At 34.3% G+C, this 25,094-nt stretch overlaps 1 protein-coding gene across 4 annotated transcripts in view; it reads left to right on the forward strand.

Moving 5' to 3' along the window:
* LOC145252713 (protein FAM149B1-like) overlaps positions 1-25,094 on the forward strand; it is a 347,344-nt gene that overhangs the window by 303,453 nt on the left and 18,797 nt on the right. For 2 of the 4 annotated variants that reach the window (XM_080112552.1, XM_080112550.1), the window contains 6 exons: positions 4,438-4,580; positions 12,109-12,258; positions 12,938-13,123; positions 17,779-17,917; positions 20,272-20,323; positions 24,189-24,274. In XM_080112552.1, coding sequence (XP_079968678.1) covers positions 4,438-4,580; positions 12,109-12,258; positions 12,938-13,123; positions 17,779-17,917; positions 20,272-20,323; positions 24,189-24,274 — 756 coding nt within the window. Of the gene's footprint in view, positions 1-4,437; positions 4,581-12,108; positions 12,259-12,937; positions 13,124-17,778; positions 17,918-20,271; positions 20,324-24,185; positions 24,275-25,094 lie in introns of all 4 variants that reach the window. The other 2 variants (XM_080112551.1, XM_080112549.1) reach the window with 1 other exon arrangement.

A 25,094-nucleotide genomic window follows, 5' to 3' on the forward strand; every position in this document is an offset into this window, starting at 1 on the left:
TCAGCTATACCCCGGCTGTGCTAATTCACAACACTACATACAGTGCTTGGTATTCTCAAATTGTCACTCATCTAGTACTGACTAGGCTCAACATTGCTTAACTTCAGCAATCTGAGAAGAAGTGTGTCAATGTGATTATTTTATATGCCATGTAGGGTGAGTACAAAAAAGGATTATCTTGGCATGGATAAAAAAAATATTGTATAATATTTTTGTAACAACCTGCTGAATAAATTATTTTTTAACTCGTCTAAAATTTTTGGTAGAATAGGAAGTACACAGTAGGAAGTACAATCGTTTCCAATGAGTGTTAATTTACGAAAAATCATTTCAGCACATGTCACTTTAACTACACCCTCTGTAACCCAATCAATATCAAACTAAGGAAAACAAAACCTATTATCTAAACAACAACAATATGTATTTATTTAAGTTAACTACACCATTGGGTGTAGGTTAAGGAAAGTTAAGAGTATCAAAGTGAAGAAAGAAATTAAGTAAGAAGCAGTTTATTTTCAAGCAAGGATAGCCGGTACCCAGGTGTCCAGTGGGCGAAGGCAGAAGAGAGGTAACTCTTCATTGCTTCCAGGAAACTCTCTGCTTCCTGCTGCATGTACCCCACAGCAAGTTGAAGTAGTTCTGCAAAGAGGGTTGAAATTAATATTTCAAGAAGCTGACTGGTCAATGTGTGACCAAAGCATTTAACAAGGAATGCACTCTGCAAGGAGAAATAAATGTTACATTTATGACTGCTACAAGCCCACTAGAAACAAGACGTCTACAAACTTTTTTTACATAGATAAACATTAAAATTTAACAAATTATGTATGTGTGCATGAATTTTCTTGAGAACTAGCAGGAAAGTTCAGTATTGCCCGGGATGCAAGATCAATCAGTATTTTATATTTATTTTATTTTATTATTTTTTATTTTTTTAATAATCGGTTTCTGCTTATCAATTGGGCAATTCGGGAATAAAGTTTGCAAGGATGATGGTTGATATAGAATGAACAGAATATTACTTGAAGACTTGATTTTTAAAACGGTCGGTTTTTGCTTACACCAGACTTGAAGATGACCGTGTTGTAGTCAGTTAGGAAGCAAACTCCTGATATCTTGTTCCACAGATAAGATGTTCTATGAAAGAAACTTTTTCATTTTGTTGAAGAGAGAAAGGAAAGTTTTTTGCTAAATGAGTTCTTGAAGTGAATTTTTTGTAGGAGAGACAAGGGATTGGAGTTCAGTCGAGTATTTATCATGAAGATAACGATACTTCTAATTTAACTGACTGATACTCTAATTTAATTTCCAAATTTGACCCTCAAGATCGCCATTGGCATGGAATATGTGCCTATATAAAAGATGGCTTTCCATGTGGTAGGTACATCTCCAGAGAAGATCCTAACTTACCCTATCTGAGTTTCCGGGTTGCACTTGCTCAAACTACTGCATTTGTATTTGCTCTCTATCGCCCCCACAACAACAGAGTTACTATCTTTAAAAGCATATCTGAGAAAATTGACCACGCCCTATCTGCTTATCCTTCAGCTAATATTCATGTCTGTGGAGACTTCAGTGTTCACAATATGGAATGGTTAACTCAATCAAACAAGACCGATGATGAGGGGAGGTTCTGTCATGATTTCTCCATTACTTATAACCTCACTTAGATTGTTCACGAACCCACCTGTGTTCCCGATACTGACGGCCAGTATGCAAGTCTCCTATACCTCTTTCTCACAACTTGCCCTGAACTGTGTTCAGCTTCTGTTCTGTCTCCACTTGGATCTTCCAACCACTCAGTTGTATCAGTTAAGATAAAAATGAAATGTAATAAGTCCCCAGATGTACCTCTCCATCGTACAGTATATCGATACTCTATGGCTGACTGGGATAGCTTCCGCACATTTATATCAGATCTACCTCTGTGTTCCATGTTTAAAAAGGATGTGTCCTCTATAGTATCAGACCTGACAGAATGGTTAATTGTAGGTATAGACCGTTTCATACCCTAGAAAAAATTCCAGCAAAAACCTAACAGCCAGCCATGGTTCTCTCCGGAATGTGCTGCTGCCATTGCGCATAGAAATCCATTTTTCCATTGCTTCCAACATAATAGATGTACTGAGACTAAAGTTGCTTTCAGAACTAATTCTACTCTTTGTGACCAAGGCTGCCAACCTCCAATATTTCCTCCTGTATCAGAAAACATGCTATGTGATATACAAATATCTGTAAATGATGTTGCCAAGCTAATCAAAAACCTTGATTCCAGTAAAGCAACCGGCCCTGACGGTATTCCAATTATAGTACTCAAAAAACTTTAACCAGCACTAGTGTCCATCCTTACAAAACTGTTTAAACGTTGTCTTAAGGAGAATTGCTTCCCATCACCCTGGAAAATCTCATCAGTATGCCCCGTATTTAAGAATTCAGGTGATCACTCATCTCCTTCACAGTACAGGCCAATACGTCTCCTGTGCATCATGAGTAAGTTGCTGGAATTTGTGTTAAATAGAGAAGTAATCAACCATCTTAGCAAAAATAACTTTCTTAGTGACACGCAATATGGTTTCCGTTCTGCTAGATCTACAGTTATATCTTATAGGATTAGCGAATCGCTCGACGGAGGCTATCTTTCTAGGGCAATTGCTCTTGACATATCAAAAGCCTTTGATAGAGTATGGCATAAAGGTTTACTTCACAAGATCTCCAGCTACGGTATAGCTGGAAATGTCTTCTCAATTATTAAATCATTTCTCTCTGATAGGTTCATAAGAGTAGTGGTTGATGGGCAGAAATCAGAAACTCTTAGTGTTAATGCCGGAGTCCCTCAGGGGTCCATCCTGGGCCCAACTCTCTTCCTGATCTATATTAATGATCTTCCAAATTACATCCTTACATCATTCGTAGACATTTATGCTGATGACACTACTATCTATGGTAGCACATCTAAGACTGTAAACGACCAAATTCTCTCTGATTCTCTCTCCTCTGATCTGGAGCAAGTGGTACCATGGGGAAAGAGGTGGCTTGTTACTTTTAATGCATCTAAAACCAAGCTTTTATCTTTGCATCAGCAACACTGATCCCCATCTGGCATCAATTGAAATGAATGGCTCTCGTCTTGGGGACGCTTCATGTTTTGACAAGCTTCTGGGCTTGACCTTTACTCCTGATCCGAAATGGAACGCATACATTAAATCCGTTGCCAAGGCTGCTGGAAAAATGGTGGGATCCTTCTATCAATCCAGTAGATATCTCACTGCTGATGCAATTCTCTATCTATATAAAAGCCAGGTACGTCCAAGGATGGAGTACTGTTGCCACATCTGGGCAGAAGCTGCTAGAAAGGACTTATTCTGCCTTGATAGAGTCCAAAATAGACTTTGTAGCCTTGTGGGGGATGTCCTTTTCTCTTCCCTGCAACCTCTTTCTCACAGAAGAGATGTTGTGAGTTTGTCTCTGCTTTATCGTTATTTTCATGGCAAGTGCTTGGCTGAGCTCCATTCTATGGTCCCCCCCCTCAGCAAACTTTCACAAGAAACACCCGTCTAGCAGAAAACACTATCACTAATTTCCCCCACTCTTTATCTGTGCCTAAACCTAAACGTAGATTCCATGGGCAAAGCTTCTTTCTTAGAACTGCACGCCTATGGAATTGTCTTCCATTTTTCTGCTCTCCAGCTGGCTACAATATGGTTGTCTTCAAGTCTAAAGTAAAGAAGTTTTTGATGAGCCGTTCCATATGTTAACAAATTTACCGAATTTCCATTACTAACGGTTACTATATTGTCCAATTTCTACTGTACACTCTTTAACCTTATCCTCGAGTGACCTCTTAACCTTGATAAGTGGTGATGCCTATGTAAAAAAAAAAAAAAAAAAAAAAAAAGATACAATAGAGAGAGAGATTAGCAATATCTTCATTCATTCAGTGTGAAAAAAGTTGAGTTGGGAAAAGATTACCCATCCACCCATACACACACTATATTACAAAGTCACTGCAATAAATAATTCTCTAAATGGCACCTTGCCAGGTATGGCAGCAATATTCCATCCTAGGATTAATCTGGCCCTGATGCAGGTAGAGGATTGTGTCAGGAGTGAAATAATTCCTAGAACAAAAGAATGATCCAACCATTTTTTCCAGCAACTAACAACAGATTTTATGTATATGTGTGCATGCATTTTCTTCTCTTGTTTGTTTGTTTCTTTAATACTAATCACTTATCAAAACTAAAGTTACTCAAGAATTGTGGATAATGAAATGGATTGAGTGTCAGTTGAAATGATGAAGAATATTATGAAAGGATTAGAAATGAATTAAATGGACAAAATTTGAACATCTATCAAGATGGTTTATGACAAATATTTTCAAATTTAAAAAAAAAAAAGTCTCCCTCTCCGAGTATCAATATATTTTTTTTCTGCCAGGAATCGGAAAAAAATGCTGCCAAGAAAATTCAACAACTATTTGACCAAATTGATAGGGTTTTGTATGAGCGAGAGACAGAAGAAGTCCCTGGAGATTTGGTCCGAGAATGCGATGAGTGGACATTCAGGTTTCCACATCTCAGGTAATGTTAATCTCATTCGATATCTCTTTGTCCCATACTTCTCTCCCCCATTCTATATATATCTCTCTCTCTCTCTCGTTAAATATCTCTTCCTCTCTCCTTCCCATTCTATATTACCACCTTTCTCTCTTCTATTTTATATCTCCTCTTTCTCTCTCTCTCTCTCTCTCTCTCTCTTCTATTCTATATCTCCTCCTCCTTTCTCTTCTATTCTATATCTCCTCCTCCTTTCTCTTCTATTCTATATCTCCTCCTCCTTTCTCTTCTATTCTATATCTTTCCATCCCCTCTCTCATATTCTATATTTCCTCCTCCTCTCTCCTATATCTACTCTCCCTCTCTTCCATTCTATATATTTTACTCCCCTCTCTCCCATTCTATATCTCGACCTCCCCCTTTCTCGCAGTCTACAGTCTTCCTCCTCCTCATCTCTTATTCTACATCTCTTCCTCCTCCCTCTATCTTTCAAACTATATCTCTTTCTCCCCTCTTTCTCATTGATACATTCTCTTCTATTCTCTCTAGTAGGCATCCTCTTTCCCCACTCTCTCTTATTCTATATCTCTTCTTCCCCTTTCTGTAAGTCAGTAACTCATCCCCTCTCCATTCTATATTTCCTCTCCTCTTCTGCATTCTCTATCTCTTATCTTCTCTCTTTTTCATTTTATGTCTTCCACACTCTCTCTTTTTCTATATCTCCCCCTCTCTTTCTTATTTTATATCTTTCTTCCCCTCTACCTCATCCTATATCTCTTCCTCTCCTCTTTTTTGTGGTCCTGGATATGACCTTAAACTATATCTGATGGTGAGGCCCCAGCTTGCGGGCTTTGTGGAGTGTGGATCCACCCTTTAATTGCCATTGCTCCCAGGTCCACTCTGACCCGGAGTGGTAGTACCTATCAGGGTCCCAACTATGGGTTAAACAGAAACCGACTTGAAAAAAAACCCAAATATATTCTATTAAAAAAATTTTCTTCAAAATCACTAGATTCGGCATTAAATAACCTGAAAAGGGTTGATATGCCGTAAAACAAAAACAACCAACCAACCTCTCCTTTGTTCTATTGTTACAGTGTTGTCAGATTAAAAATGTTAAGGCAAGCTTGCAGTAAGTTTTGATAAAAGAAAACTTACTTTCAAATTAATCACGAGAATGATTGGACCTGATAAGAAAGCGAGTCACGTTAATTTCATTTTTTTTTTTCAAGATGTTGGAAAAGGACTAATGACATTTATCAAAGGTTGTTGTTGTTTCAACCATGTTTTCTTGATTGATGGTCATGAGTGGCAGATAAACCATAAAACAAAAGATAACTTTTATGATAATGAAAATGAATAAACAATAAAGAGTTGATATTAAAATGATGTTATAAACGAACAAGAAATATGGCAAACTAATCACTTATTTGTATGAAGAATAAACGAGTCTTTGAAATGTGCCAAACTGATAATATTGCTTATCCAAAATAATGAAATCGAAATCGGAAGTGAATAAACGGGCCACACATTGCTGTGAGTGAGACCATTAGACAGAATAATTAACTGCCAAAAGACACTTTTCCGTGGTTAAAATTTTGATAATGATTATACAAAGAGGAATTGTGGTTAACGCAAATTTAGAAAATACATTTATAATTATGAAAATCAGTCCCAAAGAGAAGAGGAGCTTCCCTCTGTTAACAGTGAAAGGTTGAGACAATGAAGAAGGAAAAAGGACGAGCTTAAAGGTCCATTGACCACTCATGGCCTTGTAAGTCAAATTCCCGCAGAACAAGAATCGGAGAACTTGAAACGATAATGAGAATTATGAATTTAATTCTATTGGAAGAAGGGTGGAGTCATGTCCAGCTAATTCTCAATTTAAGGTGAAGAATAATGACCTTCGGGGACTCCATTCTGCCCACCTATTAAATCCATGCCATTGAGAGATTGACCCTCAACTTATGGTTGAGATCACCGTCATGTTGGGGGGTCAATCCGATAGGATGGCTGTGATAAAGAATGGATAAGAAAATGAACTAGTATACAGGCTTTATTTACGAAAGTCACCATGACAGTCATGTACAAGGGAAGTAACTCTTCCTAACTTCCGATTTGTCCAGGGGACTTAACTAATACATCTGCCTTCTTCAATTGAGAATGAGCTCACCTAATTATTTTATTTATTTTTGTTATAGTTCATGAGAGAATATAGTATTATTGGTATAATAGTGTGGCAAGCTCTATAAGTCTAGTCTCTGTGGAGTCTTTATACATCTGTAGAATCTTCTCAGCTCAAGAGTAGATATATAGGATCCATCAGCGTGTAATTCACTAGTTGGCTGCATTGTATGTGTAGGTGATGCCTGGCCCTCAGACCCCTTCTTCTGGCTAAGGTCTGGGGATGACCTGCTCTGAGGTGTGTGTGGTGTTGGGATACTGCTGATGTGTGGTTCCTTTTGTGATGCACTTCAGATGCAGTTGGTCAGATCTGCCCTCAAGTGTTGAGCTTCTTTTAGCTGGTCTGATGAATTGCCTATTCCTTTGGTAGATGTTACCACTTTGTGACTCGACTGTGTATGATCTTGGTGTTGTGGTAGGATGCTGAATGATTCTAGACTCTCACAGCTTTGTTTTCTTGTGCTGGACATAGATTTTCTGCCCTACATGTAGAAGTGGGTGTTGTCTGTTATGCTGCTTGTCATAACAGTTCTTTGATCCCTCCTTGTATTGCTGTAGTGCTGTTTTTGTCTGCTCATCACAAAGTTGCTGCTTGGTTACTAGTGGTGTCCGTATTTGTCGACCATTGAGCAATTCTGCTGGAGATTTGATGTATGCAGACATGGGTGTGGCTCTATATGCCATCATTACTAGATAAGTCTTGTCTGGTTTCTCGTGCCTTTAGCAGTGTTTTTTTGCATATTCCAACCATCCTCTCGGCAAATCCGTTAGATTTCGGGTTGTGTGGAGATGATGTTTTGTGCAGAAAGTTGTATGATCTGGTAAAAACCGTAAATTCCTTGCTTTTGAACTGTGGGCCATTGTCTGAATATTAGATTTCTGGTACACTTTGTTCCTCAAATATTGCCTTTAAATTTTTGATGGCAGCTGCCACTGAGATGGAGTGAAGATGTTGTATGAATGGACTTCGACTGTACTGGTCCGCTATAAGTAGATATTCCCTTCCACCCATAGAAAACAAATTTGTGCTGACATACTATTAAGGATAGCTAGGGGTTTCATGCTGATGCATCGATTCGGCAGGGATACTTGCCTGATATTTTTGGCAGGTGTGACAATTAAGCACTCTATCTTCAATGGCATTATTCATCTCTACCCAGTGTATGACTGACCGGGCTCTTAGTCTGGTTTTCTCAACTCCTTCATGTGATGCATGGAGTTCTTCCAATATACCTCATTGTAGGGAAGCTGGTATGATTTTATTGCTTTTTAGCAAAATACCATCTTGAACCCCAATCTCATCTCTAAAGTTCTAAAATGGTAGGAGGTAGCTTGGGTAGTCAGTTCGATTTGTAGGCCAGCCAGACATTACCATATTTGCAAGATTTTTAAGTAATGGGTCTTGCAATGTCTCAACCCTGAGGTTCTCTATTCTTGGTGAAAACTTAAGATAGTTCATCATACTGTGGACATTACGGTCAATTACTTCAATCTGCTTGCTAGGCCTAGGTGATACTCATGATAGGCTTGATCTTTGCATTGAAACAGGCTTTGTATTTTTTGTGATGCTTGGTCATCGTTTGTTTGCACCTGATGATTTTTTCTGTCTGTATCGACTGACTTCACAACTAAGTTTAGGGTCACTAGCCCTAACTCCCTTGATGTCTGCAGTCCTATCAGTATGGGCCGTTTTGAATTCACAACGTGGAATGTTGCACCGATAAATTTGTTGTGGAATCTTACCCTGAGCTGGCATGTTCCTTCCTGGTCAGTCGTTGTTCCACCGAATGTGATTAACTGTGTAGCTGTTGCTTTGAGTGGTACTCCATGTAGTTTATTGTATATTTCTTTGGATAAAGGTTGCTCATAACACCTGTATTGACCTTCACATTGACGTCTATTTGCCTCTGACTATTGCCAATTTTTAATTTAGCATACGCATCGATAGTGGATGATGGCAACTGCTGAATGGTGTGGAAATAAATATCTTCTCTTGAACCACTAATATTACTTTTGCCTTGTGTTGCCATGTGGATTCATCTATTCTTATGCCACTGTGTTGTTCTTTTTTGTACTTATCTTATCTCCCATCTTGGAGTGGTAAACGTTGGCAAAGTGTCTTTTTTGTTGCATATAATGCACAATTTTCCTTTTGCTGGGCACTCTCCTCGAGCATGTTCTTTGCCACAATATCCACACTGTGTTGGCTTTTTACTATTCCTTGCCTGTATTGAATGTATACTGCTCTCTTCCACTGGGGTGCGTATCGCTTCAAGTTGTTTGCAAGTCACCTCCTCTGTCTCTATTATGCATAGCACTCTCACTATAGTCAGATCATTACTCTCTTTGATTAAGGATTCCTGCACTGACTTTAGATAAATTCTGAATCGACTACAAGGGTATCCTCCACTATTTGGTTATAATCGCACTGGTTGGCTATTTGACGAAGCTGTTTCAGAAATGAGTGTGCTGATTCATCCAACTTTTGTCTGCACTGCAGCAATTTGTGTGCGCCACGCAAAATTCGACCTTAGGTTTGCAAAAGTATTAAATGTAGTTTTCGACTGTCCTTTCTTCTTCATGCCGAAAGACGAATATGTCACTTATTTTTTTGCCCTTCTCCACCAGCCCATAACAAAAGATATCTAACCTTGATATCATTGTTAACATTGTGCATTGGGCTTTCAAAATGAAATCTGACTTACTGAATAAATCTGTCCATCGATTTGGCAAAGTTTGCACTGGACCAATCTATTGTTGGTGATGGAGCTTGGGATGAAGCTGCCATGCTAAACAATATCGATCTGGTACAAAATAATTATCTTACCTTTCATGTTTAGCGGCTATGTACGCAGTGTTTTTTTTTTGTTTTTTGTTTTTTTTAACTCATATAGAAAAACCAATGTCACTGCTTATTCATGATTTCCAATTCGATTCATTTTGGTAAAAAATATGTCCTGGTAATCTAGCTTCTGACACCATGTCATATTGGTGGCGGTTAATCTGATGGATGGCTGTGATAAAGAATGGATAAGAAAAGGAATGAGAATACAGCCTTTATTTACAAAAGTCGCCATGACAGTCATTTGTACAAGGGAAGTAACTCTTCCTAACTTCCGATTTGTTCAAGGGACTTAACTAATACAACAATCGCTAAACCCAATAATTGCCCAGACTTTACCAGTAGTGCTGTCCAGTCACAAACATTAGGAACTTGAGTCAAAGACTTGCATATGATCAGAGTTGTGTAATCTTTCAAGAAATAATCAACTTGCTTTATACAAAAGTGTTAGTTATTGACCATTCTTCTTTTAGCTTGAAATGACCTTTGCTCCCCAGTGATACAGACTTTGCTGACCAGTACCAGACAGATTTCCCTCTTCATTTTTCACAATGTGGAGAGAGTGGTGATTCGTGGAACCAGGACCTTTGCTAAAATAACTGTCCAGTACCAAATGACCAACTGGGATGCAGAATGGTTGAATTGGTGACATCATCCACTAAACATTGTTGGAGGAGTAAGAGGTACACTATATCTACACCATTCCATGAATTCACAGACTGCAACACCATGCAGAGAGGTACCCCCAACCCGAAAATGGAATCAGCTTTAGGCCATGGGTGGCGACACATGATGATGTAGGATGGAATCATGAATGACTGAGCAATCTATGGTCTAGCTCCATAAATGGTCATGGACTTGCAACACTCCACTTCAACCCATACTTCAGCTAAGCAGGAAATCGGAGAGGCCTGATCCAATCAATCGGATGGTCATATCATGTGCTAGTATTTATAAGTTCATCTCAAACTATATTATTCATTATCATCTGATTTTCTGTACTTTCATTTTATGGATACTGAAGACAAAATAACAGAGGCTAATTTATTCTTATTCAATGTAAGTATAATGGTCAAAGAATTCTCATCTCAACAACGGCGTTTGGGTTATTTCCCCTGGAAAATACCAAGTTCAGTTGGATTCGATGCTAAGGTCCATTGAAAAGCAAGCACAAAGGAAAACATCAAGCAACACTTATCAGTTATATTCTTCTATCAAATGAATTTCCAAAATTTATCATAATAGAATCCCTGAAAGATGCATCTCTCGCTGAAGTGTTACTTTTTCTGATTCAAAATGTGATAAGCAGAAGTGAAAAAAGATCCAAAATGGTAACTTTCTGGTAGAAATTAAACCAGTAACAAATCTATTGAAAATGAAAAACACTTTTACAATGTTAAATGTAAGCCTATGAAAAATTTGATACTTCTAGAGGAGTGATCCAAAGTCAGGACCTTCGTCTGGCAATGGAAGAGGAAATCGAGATGGCAGTACATAAGCAAGGTGTTACATATCACAAAAGAATATAAAAACAGATGGAGAAGCAATGATGACCAACATATTCTTACTAACTTTTAATCACGCAACATAATTATACAGACTTTTAATCACGCAACATAATTATACTGACTTTTAATTATGCAACATAATTATACTGATTTTTAATCATGCAACATAATTATACTGACTTTTAATTACGCAACATAATCATACTGACTTTTAATTACGCAACATAATCATACTGACTTTTAATTACGCAACATAATTATACTGACTTTTAATTACGCAACATAATTATACTGACTTTTAATTACGCAACATAATTATACTGACTTTTAATTACGCAACATAATTATACTGATTTTTCATTACACAACATAATTATACTGACTTTTAATTACGCAACATAATTATACTGACTTTTAATTATGCAACATAATTATACTGATTTTTAATTATGCAACATAATTATACTGACTTTTTATTACGCAACATAATTATACTGATTTTTAATTATGAAACATAATTATACTGACTTTTAATTACGCAACATAATTATACTGACTTTTAATTACGCAACATAATTATACTGACTTTTAATTATGCAACACAATTATACTGACTTTTAATTATGCAACATAATCACCCAGCATTATTATACTTTTAATTATTCAACATAATTATACTGTCTTTTAATTATTCAACATAATTATACTTACTTTTAATCACCTAACATAATTATACTGACTTGTAATCATGCAACGAAATCAAAGGATATGAAAATTTGCAACCCATCTACATACTAAACCCCTAAAACTGCTTCAAATGGTTGAAGGTTATCCCTCATAAGGCACATGTTGGGGCCAACATATGGGTATGTGACAGATATGGTCAGTCAAATGTTTAAACCGTCATGTGGGTCTCACATTACTAAAAAACTTTGTCATCGATGATGTCTTGGGTGGTATTTATGATTTTCTGTTGAAACTTTTGATAAAACTTACCATTGCTATTATTTTTCTGTAGACTTCTTGGTCATCAGTTGGTGCCACCTTTAGAGAAAGGATATGAAGAAATCCCGCGCATGTCCATCTCGCGTCCATCCACAGCCAGCACTTTGGAAGATGAGCAATCTCATCTGGGAGACATGGCGGCATTAGAATCGGATTTGAACTTGTAAGGATTTTATAATACAAAAATTAATTAGAATTGTTTAAGTTGCTTAGTTTTTGCATTTTTATATTTTAAATTCTGTTTGATTTTATTACATGGAAAATATTTATAACATAAAATAACATTTTGTAATATGTTTTCTATAATTTAGAAATTAATTTTTTGTATTAAATTTCTGTTTGAAAGTAAAATTAGATTAAATATGGTTGATACTAAAAATACTAAATGTATTTTTGACCTTAAATGACATTCTGTTTATAGAAGTGTGCAAAATCCCACCCCTTCACTTTAGAGGTTCCTAGATGTCATAAGTTTTTCTAATTTTATAGATTCTTTCCTCAGACCACTTTTTTTGGAATTCCCTCTCTGCTCTATTTCCTTGTACATATTAACATGCATAAATTTAAATCTTAAATTGCATCTTGCTGCCTGACTCCCTACCTAGGTTTCACTTATAAATCCAGCCCCTATCACCTTTTCTGCTTAAGTAGCAATATGTTTTGTTTGGAGTGAACAAAAATAATTAAAAAATGTGTTTTCTTTGAATTTAAAAAATACAATTTGAATTTAGTTTACTTTAAAAACAAATTATTTTTCCTTTTTGCAAAAAAGAAAAATGAATGATGGCCATAGTACCTGTTGTTTTTAATGTCTTGTGTTTGTTTGATATTGTTCCTAAAAGGCTGAATGTGACTGGGAAGCCAGCCGAAGTAACGCGGATAAAACCTCAAAACAGTTCTGGCAGCTTCGGTGCTTCTTACAGTTCATTGCCTGTAAGTCTAACAGAAATCTATGAGGAGGAAGAGGAAGAAATCTTCGAACAAGATGGCTACATTGAAGAAATCATTGCAGTTGATTATCCTGACAGGTCAGTTAAAACATTAATCAAAAAGAAATTCTGAAGGTGGCGGAAATCTGATGTAGCACCTTTTTTTTTTTAATTTAAAAAAAAAATTGCCACATTAGATTTTAGGCATCTAAAACCAAAATTTTGTATTCATTATATCTAAAACTTTTAGTGTTAGTACATAAATCATTGCAAAGCATTAAACAATGATATTACATTTATTTTCACAGCTCAATTAGCCACTGTATTATGGTTGTTCACAGTTCATTGAAATTTTTTTTTGAATGGCGTCTTGTGTACTATTGGTTCAGAAGCCAATTTTCACAGTGTATAACTATAAATGCAGACTTTGAACAAGTGAAAACTCCTTAAAATTGTAATTATAACTTTTGTGATAAATGAAAATTAATTATAATCGAAACAATAGTTATAGGATCAAGTTGAGTTTAACATTGGGTAAATTTCATTACCCATCGAATACAAATGAAACAACAGCTTTGATTTTTCATACAAGATTGATTCCAACAACTAACACATTGAATCTTGCTATGATTTAGAGATCAAACTAGGCTTCTTTTTATTTATAAATCAATAAAAAAAAAACTCTCAAATTTTGACCATGTAACAGACAGAAACACAAAAAAGCAAAAATAGCTTTCAACTTGGATTTTTCTTTTTCTTTTTTCTTTTTTTTTTTTTTTTTTTTTTTTTTTTTTTTTGCAAAAGACAAATTAAAACCCTATATTACACCGACTATCTTGACTTGACTCTTTTTCTTTAAACTTAAAACTATTTTATATACATATTAAAGATGTATTTGGTTAATTAATTCCTATTTCAATCTCATAAACTATTTAGAGTTGAAAACACACAAAATGCCAGTTCTCAGTATTTACACAGAGATCCGGGTTATTTTCTTCCTTTTCTTCTCTTACTAACCACAAGAAAGATGTATGCTCTTAATATCAGTAGAAATAGTAGTTCTGCTTTCTTCTCTTCACCAAAAACAGTTAAAAAACAAAAGGTATCTCAGCACATGTCAAAAACACATGGAGACAATATGGCATCTAAAAATGATCTTCAGGCAAAAATCAAACTATTTTTACTCAGCTTTTCTGGACTTCCAACAGCACCTATTTTTCATAATCGTGACCCTTTCTCGAAATCAAATGGTTCCAGGTTTGTGCTCATATGCAGCCACCATTTCCTTGCAGCAGGCGCATGCCAGTCATGGCTGTTTATCCTTCTATCTTTCCGCATTGTCACTACAACATAGAGATACATTGTGCGTATTAAATTTGAAAAACACCAACATTTTTTTCATACAAAACATAAATCGCCCTCTCACACAAAATAGTCACATAACTCAAAAAAAGTGTGGAAAAAATTAGCAAAATCCTACCCCTTTACCATATACGTCTGTTGATGCCATAATATTTTCTACATTAATAGATTTTTTTTTTCTTTGGGCCATTTCCTTTAAAATTCTCTCCCTACTTCCTGTTCTCCTGACCATGCAGAAATTTAAATGACACACACAAAAAAAATTATACATTTATAAATTATAATGGTAAAATTTTGTTTATATCCATATTTTATCAACCTTAAATTCAAAAATAAACAAGATATCACAAATTGAAACTGAATGGAATTTCATTATATTTATTTATTTTCGCATTCAAAACCAGATTTGGTTAATGATAATGACCTTTGTGTTACAATAACTGTAAAATCGAGCAAAGTAAGATTCTTTATTCTGTTGTTTCTTTTCCTAAATTAGGTAGTGTTACCAGATCAGACTGTCTCAAGATACCGGCTTCATGACCTAAAATGCACCAAACATTTTTCTTTCTCAGTTCTGAAAAAGCCCAAAGCAAAATTAACAATTTTCCTTTACAAAATAATCAAACCAAACTCGATGAATAAATATTTAAAGATATAAAAGAACCTGAAGCATGGAAACTTTTTCTAAAATTACTTCAGCATTAAATAAATTAAGAAAGGTTGATTTGCTGTAAAATAAAACAACCGTAAAAAAAAAAGCTTTCTTTCAAAATTACCACATTTGGCGTTAAATAACTCGAAAAGACTTGATTTGCCATAAAACAAAACAACCAAACTAAGTAACATAAATAAATATTTGAAGAACTTGAAGCATAAAACCTTTTTTTTTTTTTTCATAAATTATTGGCTTCAGCATCAAATAATCCAAAAATAGTAGATAGACCAACTAAGTCAAACAACCAATCTAAAATTATGAAACACTAGCAGGGGTGCCCGGCGTTGCTCGGGTGTTTGGAGGTGTATGCTGTGCAAAAAAAGCAAAAGAACAAAAAAAATGGTTAATTTTTTAAAATTTGACCCCTATTATGACCCCTTAAAATTTATTGTTTCGGGCTCAAATCACTTTATTAAGTTAGATCCAGGTTCAAGGAACCTATATCTAAAATTTCAAGTGTCTAGACCCAAAATTGTCGGAGGAGTTTGGTAGAGTTCTTAAAGGTCGAATCGTTGAAATTTGACCCCTTAACAGCCAAATTTCTGGCTGACACCCGTCACATCGATTTTCCCAAATCTCAGTACCCGGTATTTCAAATTTCGAGTCTATAGACTAAAAATTGACAGAGTTATTGCGTAGGGAAATGTACACAGACACACAGACAGACAGACAGACACGTTCACTTTTATAGATATATATAGATATAGATTGAAGAATTAGAATTCTTGGGGATTTTCGTTCATTGCTTTACATACTTATGTGAAACAATTTTAATTCACTTCATATGACGTATCAGTAATTTATATCTTCCTTAGATATGTAAAATCCAAAATTAAAAAAAAATTATGCTATTGCATTATAAATAAAATCTAACATATAAAGTTATCTTGTTGGATTTTCAAAGTTTGGCCTTTAATAAACTTTAAGCTGACAAATCAAACTTTGCTTCTGACCAGACGATTTTCATTTGTTATGGTTGTACCATGTTATTAACAATAACCTACTTAGCTACAATTTAGTTTTAAAAAATTACTTAGTTCAACTTCGTCAACTGGTAATGGCACATTTTAAATAATCACCTAAAAATAAAAATCAATAAGAGGTAATTTGAAGAGTTTAATAGTTATCGTCTATCTCATCACTAAAATCTTATTACTGTTTCTGTATAAGTTTAAAGATATGCAAACAAATAAAAATTATGAACTACAATGATTTCATTACATCCCGGCATGGCTGGGTAGGTAGAAAAAGTTTCAAGATAAATAAGGAAAAAAAAAATAAATAAATAAAAACTATAGAAAAGGTAAAAAAAGTGAAACATAGAAAAGAGAGAAATTGATTTTCTGACTTTTTCACAAGATTAACATAACAAGGTCAGATGAGTACTTTTTCTCGATCTTTTCACATTTTTCAAAACATTATTTTTTTTTTTTTTTTTTTTTTTTTTTTTTTACACAGTGATCACCACTTATCAAGGCCCGGAAGCCACTCAGGGATAAGGGTTATTGCAAGTACATTACGTTAGTGAGGAGATTTGCTGAAATGTTTACTTAAGGGGGCAGTTCATTAGGAATTTGTTAACGTTGGACTTGAAGACATCCAAGTTGTAGTCCGGAGGGAAGCAGGCAGACGGAACAGAGTTCCACAGGCGTGCAGTTCTAACAAAGAAGCTTTGTTCATGGAATCTGCGTTTTGATTTAGGCACAGATATAGAGTGAGGGAAATTTTTCACAGTGGATTCAGCTAGACGGGTGTTTTTCGTGAAAGATTGGCGAGGGGGGACCAGAGATTGGAGTTCAGACGAGCATCTGCCATGGAAATAACGATAAAACAAGGACAGGCTCGCAACGTCTCTTCTGTGGGAGAGAGGTTGCAGGGTAGAGAAATTACCTAATTGTTAGGAAATGAAGTACATTTTTATTAAACACTAGACTTTTCAGCCATTAAAAACTGACAAAAGTTATATCCAGTTGACTTAGAATGAGTGCTTTATGCTATATTTTATGGTTGAATATGATTAAATTTGTGCTCAGTTTTTTACATTAAATACTAATCTCTATTAATTCCTAACTGTTGAATGGATACCATAATACTTAGTTCCCTGCACCTTATCATAAAAAGTCCATATGAAATTTCAGCCAAAATGAGTCCAGTAGTATCCAAGAAAACTTCTAGAATAAATGTGGTATTGTGATGATTAATCCCTATTAATTTTTAACTGTCATCGAACAGATACCATAATACTTAGATCACTAAACCTTATCATAACAAAGGTTCATACAAATTTTAAGCCAGATCGAAGCAGTAGTTTCTATGAAAAATTGGAACATACAAACAGACTAAGAGAAATATAATATAGATTTTATCAATTTTCAATAAAATTGCAAACAGTTTTAGTTTCAATTAAAGCAAAATAACATTCCTTCACTTCTTTTAAATTTGTTGTTACTATTACAAGCAACTATATAATTATTTTGCAACAACTTTTTAAGTAAGAGGAGAAAAAACTCGGATGGCCTCACAAGTGCTACTATAATCATCTCTACCATGGATCCCAGTATCGAGGCCGGGGTGTAAATAGTATTAGTTTTGCCTGTATCAATCCCCTCATAACAACATTTTCCTGCATGTTTGTTGTTTTATTCTGCTGCTTTTTCTTTTGTTGCGTGTTACGCAGACTGGACTTTGTTCCTGATCGTTGGAGATCTAGTGTTGGTTCCTCTCATCATCATCGAACTGGCTATCCACCCATCACACCTCTTGCTTGCATCCGAGACAGCATTGCCAGTGCCACGTTTGATTACACATGGACTGAGGTAAATTGAAAATAAAAACATTATTTAGCCTCATCTTTATATATATAAACTAGCAGGCCGTGCGGCATTGCCCAGCCATAAAATATGCTTAAATATGATACTTTAATTCATGCAGATTACTTATTTATTATTATAGAGAAAATTCTCTATCGATTGTTATTTTAACCCTAATATATATTAGTGAGATCAAAACTAAAAAATATATGTACTTGGTACGATCAGGTAATATATGTACTGGGTACCATCAGCTAGAATCGAAACCAAAACGTACAACTCTCCACCTTCATTCTTTAGTCTCTGAGCTATGCCCGTGCACATACACACACATATATATGATACAGCGAAATAGTACTGTATGTGGATGATTATATATAAAACGTATATATATATATATATATATATATATATATATATATATATATATATACATATATACACACACACACATATATATATATATACATATATACACACACACATATATATACATATATATATATACACACACACATATATATATATACACACACACACACACACACACATATATATATATATATATATATATATATACACACATTCTTTATTTAATTATATGTACATATATATTTGTCTCTAAATTATTAATTTAGACATACATCCACTAGTGTTTCATGCTAATGCAATCATCAATGTAGGTAACATTTCTTGCCGCTAATAAATATATGTATACATTTTTTACTGGCTTGCCGGTAATATAAAATGATTTTGAACACAAAAAAGAAAATATTATTACAAAGCAAAGCCTGGAAAATCATTGATTACATAGAAAAATGCGACTAGCTGTTAAAACTAGAAAAGAAATATAAGATATTCTAGTAAAAAAATATAATAAATTTATAACTTAAAATATTGCAGTATCAAGAATTTTTTTTCAAAATTCAGTTTTACATATAATTAATTCTTAATACTGCAATATTTTAAGTTATAAATTTATATTTTTTACTAGAATATCTCATCTTTTTCTTTTCCAGTTTTAACAACTAGCTCTTTTACTTGTCTAAGTTTAATTTTTACCATATTACTTTTCACACTGGCATTTTTGTATGTAATATATATATATATATATATATATATATATATATATATATATATATATATATATATATACATATATATATATATAACTAATTCCGCACTTGTTTTTGATCTTTTAAACCATTAAATTTTTAAATTGTAATCCGATATCAACAGTGCTAATTAATTACCAGTGGATTTTCTATATATATATATATATATATATATAAAGCACCTATCCCTTAGTGGGAAGAACTGGCAACTGTTTACTAGATTGTTGGTCTTTAGCTTGGAATAGATAGTCTAGCCCCGCTGAAAAGCTGTGATACAACAAAACAGTCCTTCTGTGAGGGACTTTATCCCACCCTCTATAATAAAGAACCATGTTTATTTATTTGTAAATATATATATATATACATACATACATACATACACATATATATATATATATCCGTCTCATAACACAAAAATATACGGCATAATTTCTTTCTCTTTTTTTTTTACTCACGTTCATCCCTAACAAGAAGATGCATGTATTTATGTATTTGAGGGTTTTAATATCTACCACCAGGATCGACTTGGGTTCTTCAGTTGTGCAATCGTACCTGGTTAGAACACACATAGTTTCTGCATTGAATATTGCTTTTCAGAAATTGTCATTTTCCTTGTCTTTTTTTCTGTTTTTACCTTTTCTTTCTTTTCTTTTTTATCCTTTTTCTTTTTCACTCTTATTTTTTTTTTATTGTTTGGATTATTCAGACTCCTGTCTTTATCTTGGGTGTTATTTTCACAATATTTCAGTCAAGGTAACTTGCGACCTTCTTCAGTTGTATGTGGCCAAACTCAGGAATCAGCACAGAATTTCAAACAGAAAAACTCTTTATTTAATTCATGAGGATAGCATGCTTTCAATCCATCAGTGACGGTTGAATAAAATAAAATTAAATAATTTGAAATTGTATTTTAAATGTTGCTCGCACAGAGGATTAAACTTTCAATTCCAGTTAAATTTTACCAAGTACTTTATCCATTATGCTACGGATCCTTGCATGGCATTGTGAAAGTAACACTCAAGACGAGAACTGTAATCTGAAAAATCCAAATAATATGAATAATCAATCTTTATCTCCACAATTTGGAAATACTTTTTTCTTTTGTTTTTCCCTTTTTTCTGTTCCTTTTTTTTTTTTTTTTTTTTTTTTTGTAAAATTAAAAATCATGGTTATAAGAAGCTTTTAAATTCTATAGTAAATACAATCTTTAATTGTTTTTTTTTTTCTAATTCTGTTTTCTTTCAGGTTCTAACTTGGATGAGGAGTTTGCTAAATATGTACTATAAATATGTGTTAGGTAAGAATTAAAGTTTTATCTGCATTTTTTTTATTCACTGATATTTTTTTCTTCTTTATATTACACGATTTTCCTTGTGTTTTTTTTTTTAGCAAAATTTATTCACAACTAGCATGACCTGTGTCCCAGCACTCCCCACATGAAATTTTTTTTTTAGCCCTCTTGATTCCTTGTGGAACATAGGGCTCCAATGATGCTCCTCCAATGGACCCGATTCTGGCTGGTCCTCTTCAGCCCATGTCATTCCGGCAGCCTTGGTCTCAACCTCAATGCTTCTTTTCCATGTTTGCCTCAGGTGACCAATTTTATGCTTGCCTTGTGGGTTTGTGCCTTGCCTGGTGATGTTGGATGCAGGCTTGCCTTGTGGGTTCCATTGCCTTGTGGGTTCCATTGCCTTGTGGGTTCCATTGCCTTGTGAGTTCCATTGCCTTGTGAGTTCCATTGCCTTGTGAGTTCCATTGCCTTGTGGGTTCCATTGCCTTGTGAGTTCCATTGCCTTGTGGGTTCCATTGCCTTGTGGGTTCCATTGCCTTGTGGGTTCCATTGCCTTGTGAGTTCCATTGCCTTGTGAGTTCCATTGCCTTGTGAGTTCCATTGCCTTGTGAGTTCCATTGCCTTGTGAGTTCCATTGCCTTGTGAGTTCCATTGCCTTGTGAGTTCCATTGCCTTGTGGGTTCCATTGCCTTGCCTAGTGATGTTGGATGCACGCTTGCGCAAGGTGTGGCCAATCCAGTTCCATTTTCGTTTTTGATTTCTATCTTCATTGGGGTTTGGTTGGTTTTGTCCCACAGTTGTTCATTGGAGATAGTCTCTGGCCATTTGATGTTTTGTCAGAAGGGTTGTCGGTGCACTGGTTTCCCAGAAGCTTTCACCCACTTACGTCATGAACTCTACTAGAAGTCTATAGATGATGTCATTGCAGTTTCTGTAACTTTCTTTCTTTTCCAGAATCGGGTTGTTGACCAGTGCTCTTAGTCTGATCTCTACCCATCTGGCTTGGGTGACCCTAACAGGAAATGAATCTCCCGCCAGCATAGCTATCCAGGTCCTAGAGACACGCAAGCCCCCTAACCATACCAAGATTGCACTCACTAGGGGGACCACATGAAATAGAAAAGAATTATTTTAAGCCTTAGATTGAAAGAATCTCTGCCAGAATAAAGTTTTATCCACAGTTTCATAAAGTTGCCATTTCAATGATGTATGAGGTGAGCACACCATATAGATAATAATGGACTCTTCCACTTACTATAAATACCGGGAGAATATGTGTCTCTTGGTGTTAGCACACAAATTATACACAAGCCGTGCACTCTAACGTAAAACCGCACTCTTTATTTGTTGTATTTGTTTTTTTCTGTTCAATAAACAATTGTTTGTAACTCCCATTGCCTACTAATATCTCTTAGATATGTTTTAATCTTATAATCTCCATTCTTCTGATAGGGTTTTAAATCAGACTTGATTCTTGCAGCATATAAAGTTCAAAATTGTTATGTCTGATAATAACTGATGCAGTCAGTTTATAAATAAATTGACAAAGATCAATTGACAAATTATGAAACTTAATACGTTTATTTAAACAATTTATAAGTTAGAAGATGATTTAATAAAAGGATATGTGATTATTCTTTGGTGTTCTCCAAGATAAATTCGCTTTCCTCTAAACTGTCATGGCCATATTTATTTTTTATTTCGGACTATTATTCTCATGATGAGAATAATAGTCCGAAATAAAAAATAAATTAATATATATAATGCTCATCTCAAAAATGAATTCCAATTAAGGAATAATATATATGTCATGGCCATCTCTCTTTTTTTTTTTTTTTTTTTTCAAAAATGCAATGCACTTTCAAGGATAGATAATTTGCACATTCATTGATGTAAGGGAGATAACTCTGCTTTGTATATTATTTTTAACTGAGGGCCAAACAGAAATACAGACAAAACCATTGAAATGTTATGGATCTTATGTAGCAAGAATGTGTGTAACTTCAAATACCACCAGAAGAAGGATAAAGATTACACTCTAGAACAGGCATGCAAACTCCTGTCCTGCAAGAGGCATAGAAATCAGTTTGTGTTGTCATGAGGGCTGCACTCCTACAATTATAATTGAAGTCATTTGATAAAAATTATTTCACAATATTTTCAATTAATTTAGAAAATATGCAATAATTTGATCCTATTCAATAATGCAAGTACAAACTTATATGTAGTTTAACAAAAGAATATAGCGAAAGAAATTAGCATGAGATATATGTTCCTTATTTCAATATGATGAAAATTTAAAAGGCAACAAACATGGTTCACTTGTATTTGAATGCAACAACAACAAGTGCAGTACACATGAATTACAATCATTCAAAATGGATATTTATTATCAAGTATTTAAACATTTTAAGCTTAACACCTCTCCTTGCCAACAGTCTTTGGTATGCTGGGATAAAATTTCTGTAGAGTTCTGTGTTTTATCTGAGACTAATCTGGATGCCCAGCATTGCCTGGGTGTTTGGAGGTGTGTGTTGAGCAAAAAAAGAAAAAAAAAAGTGGTAGTCAGCAGGCAGGCAGGCTTGAATCCGTGCCGCAACGGCAGAAAAGAAAGTGAAAAAAAATCTGACATCTTAGCCGATGTGTCCATGATGCAACCAGAAGTCAAAAGCGTTGGAATTAACCGAAGTCAATCCAACAGTGACAATGACTTGCTAAAATGTCGGCGAAAAAAATCGACCCCTCCCTGTACAAAATGGACGACTTTAGGGTGAAGGAATTAATGTTTTTGGCCAAATTTTCAATATTTGTTGTCCCAAATGATTCATTTTAAAATTGCATTACTTAGAACCTAAAACGAAGATAGATGAAAAATTCTCACTATTTTTCAGACACACATCATATTTGATATTTTTCTTTATCTCCTCCATTTTTTCAAAGTTGCTTGCAGTGAACTGCATGTGGCCTGAAGGCTGCATGTTTGACATTGTAAATGTGGATCTTGCTTGTCACCGTACACACTTTATGATTATTACCAAGAAAGTTTTTGGCAAATATCATTCATCTTTTATCATGTTATAACGTTGAATGAAAAAGATTATTTGTTCTACATCATAATTAAATTTGGTTGTCATAGAAGATCTGTCTGATTCTATAAATGAATGATAAAGTAAACTACAATCGATAATGTCGAAAGTTAAAAGAAACATCTTTTATTTGAGGCTGTGCTGAAAAGGAATTCAAAATTGCAAATAGTCAATCTTTATAAAAGGACACCGTAAATCTTGGTAGATTTTATCATGCTTTATTTTTTATTTTATTTAACTGGCTTTTCAAACTCACTTTTTCCGCATTAAAATAAACTAACCCAAAATCAATGGGTGACCCAATGAGTCACTTTTTTTTCTCCCCTAGTATGTGACATGTTACTGTTTCAATATATATTTATATAAATAGCTATTCCTTTGCAAGTCATAGAATCCTTTCACTCTGATATATCCATAAAAATAGTTGTTGATAAGCAGAAGTCAGAAGCACATAGAATCAATGCCATCATCAATGCCTCAAGGATCTGTTCTGAGCCCAACAAACTTCCTGATCTTCATTAATTATCTGACAGACCATATCCCAAGTTTATTTGTTAACATTTATGTGAATGATACAACTGTTTTATGTTTTTTTTTTTTTAATTTAACTGGCTTTGCAAACTTTTTCCTAATTCAAACAATCTTACCTGAGCTTAATGTGTGACTCGGCGGTCAGTTTTGAGGTGCATTGATGACTCAAAACATGACGTCAATGTAATCTAGATTTCAAATTGTTTGTATGAAGAGTTCTTTTTTTTTTTTTTTTTTTTTTTTCATCCCAGCAGTTTTAAAACCTATTCTGGTTCCTCTTCCATCCTACCATACAGACAACCTTAGCTTTTCAAGAGAACCAGTTAGCATCTACCAGAAGGTAAAGACATTTTATTTCTTTTACTCATTTGGCATAATTTCAAAATGATTTTCTTTCTGTTTCTGAATTTTTGAGATAAGAATGATTATTTGGATTAAGACCACTGTTCTCAACTTGAGCGTTATACAATACGCAGTAATCTATACTCCTATAAGTTTGGGTTTTTTTGTATGTGTGTAATGATATTCATATTAAAAACCCCTTTTTTTTCTATTTATTTAAAAAAAAATACAATTTTCTTATATATGGGTCGATGGATTGCATTCATATGCAAAAGATCTAGCTAATTTGCATATTCTTTTAAACATTCATTTTAATGAATTTCCTATTAGTTTTTTTTTTCAGTTTTCTTATGGGATAATCATCTTTAATTAACTATTACACATAATTATGTTCATTCAGATATTCTACATGATTTATACTTGTGTAATATTTGCATAAAAAGGTTATAGTAAACACAAACCTCTTTCTATATATATTTATGTATGCATATACTTGTTTAAAAAAATTTGTCTTCCAAACTCCTCTGTCAGTTTTTGGTCTACAGACGTAAAACTTAATATATAGGGCATTCGAACCTATGCAAAACTTTATATTTGGGTTTTAGCCGGGGGAAAATCAGTGCAAAAGTGTGAAAATTAAAAAAAAAAAAATTAAAAATGAAATTTGCTGGATGAACGTTAACAACGGCATTACAAGTATGCATGCATAACGTAATAGCTATTGACTCCTGTTTTAATTTTTAACCTTGTAGCAAACATGTCTTCATAGCTCAGGTATTAACATCAAAAAATAAATCATAAGCTAAACGTTTTGGTTT

This window comes from Euprymna scolopes, chromosome 29 (genome assembly GCF_053919585.1).
Source record: "Euprymna scolopes isolate OS-2025 chromosome 29, ASM5391958v1, whole genome shotgun sequence".
Classification (NCBI taxonomy): Eukaryota; Metazoa; Mollusca; class Cephalopoda; order Sepiida; family Sepiolidae; genus Euprymna; species Euprymna scolopes.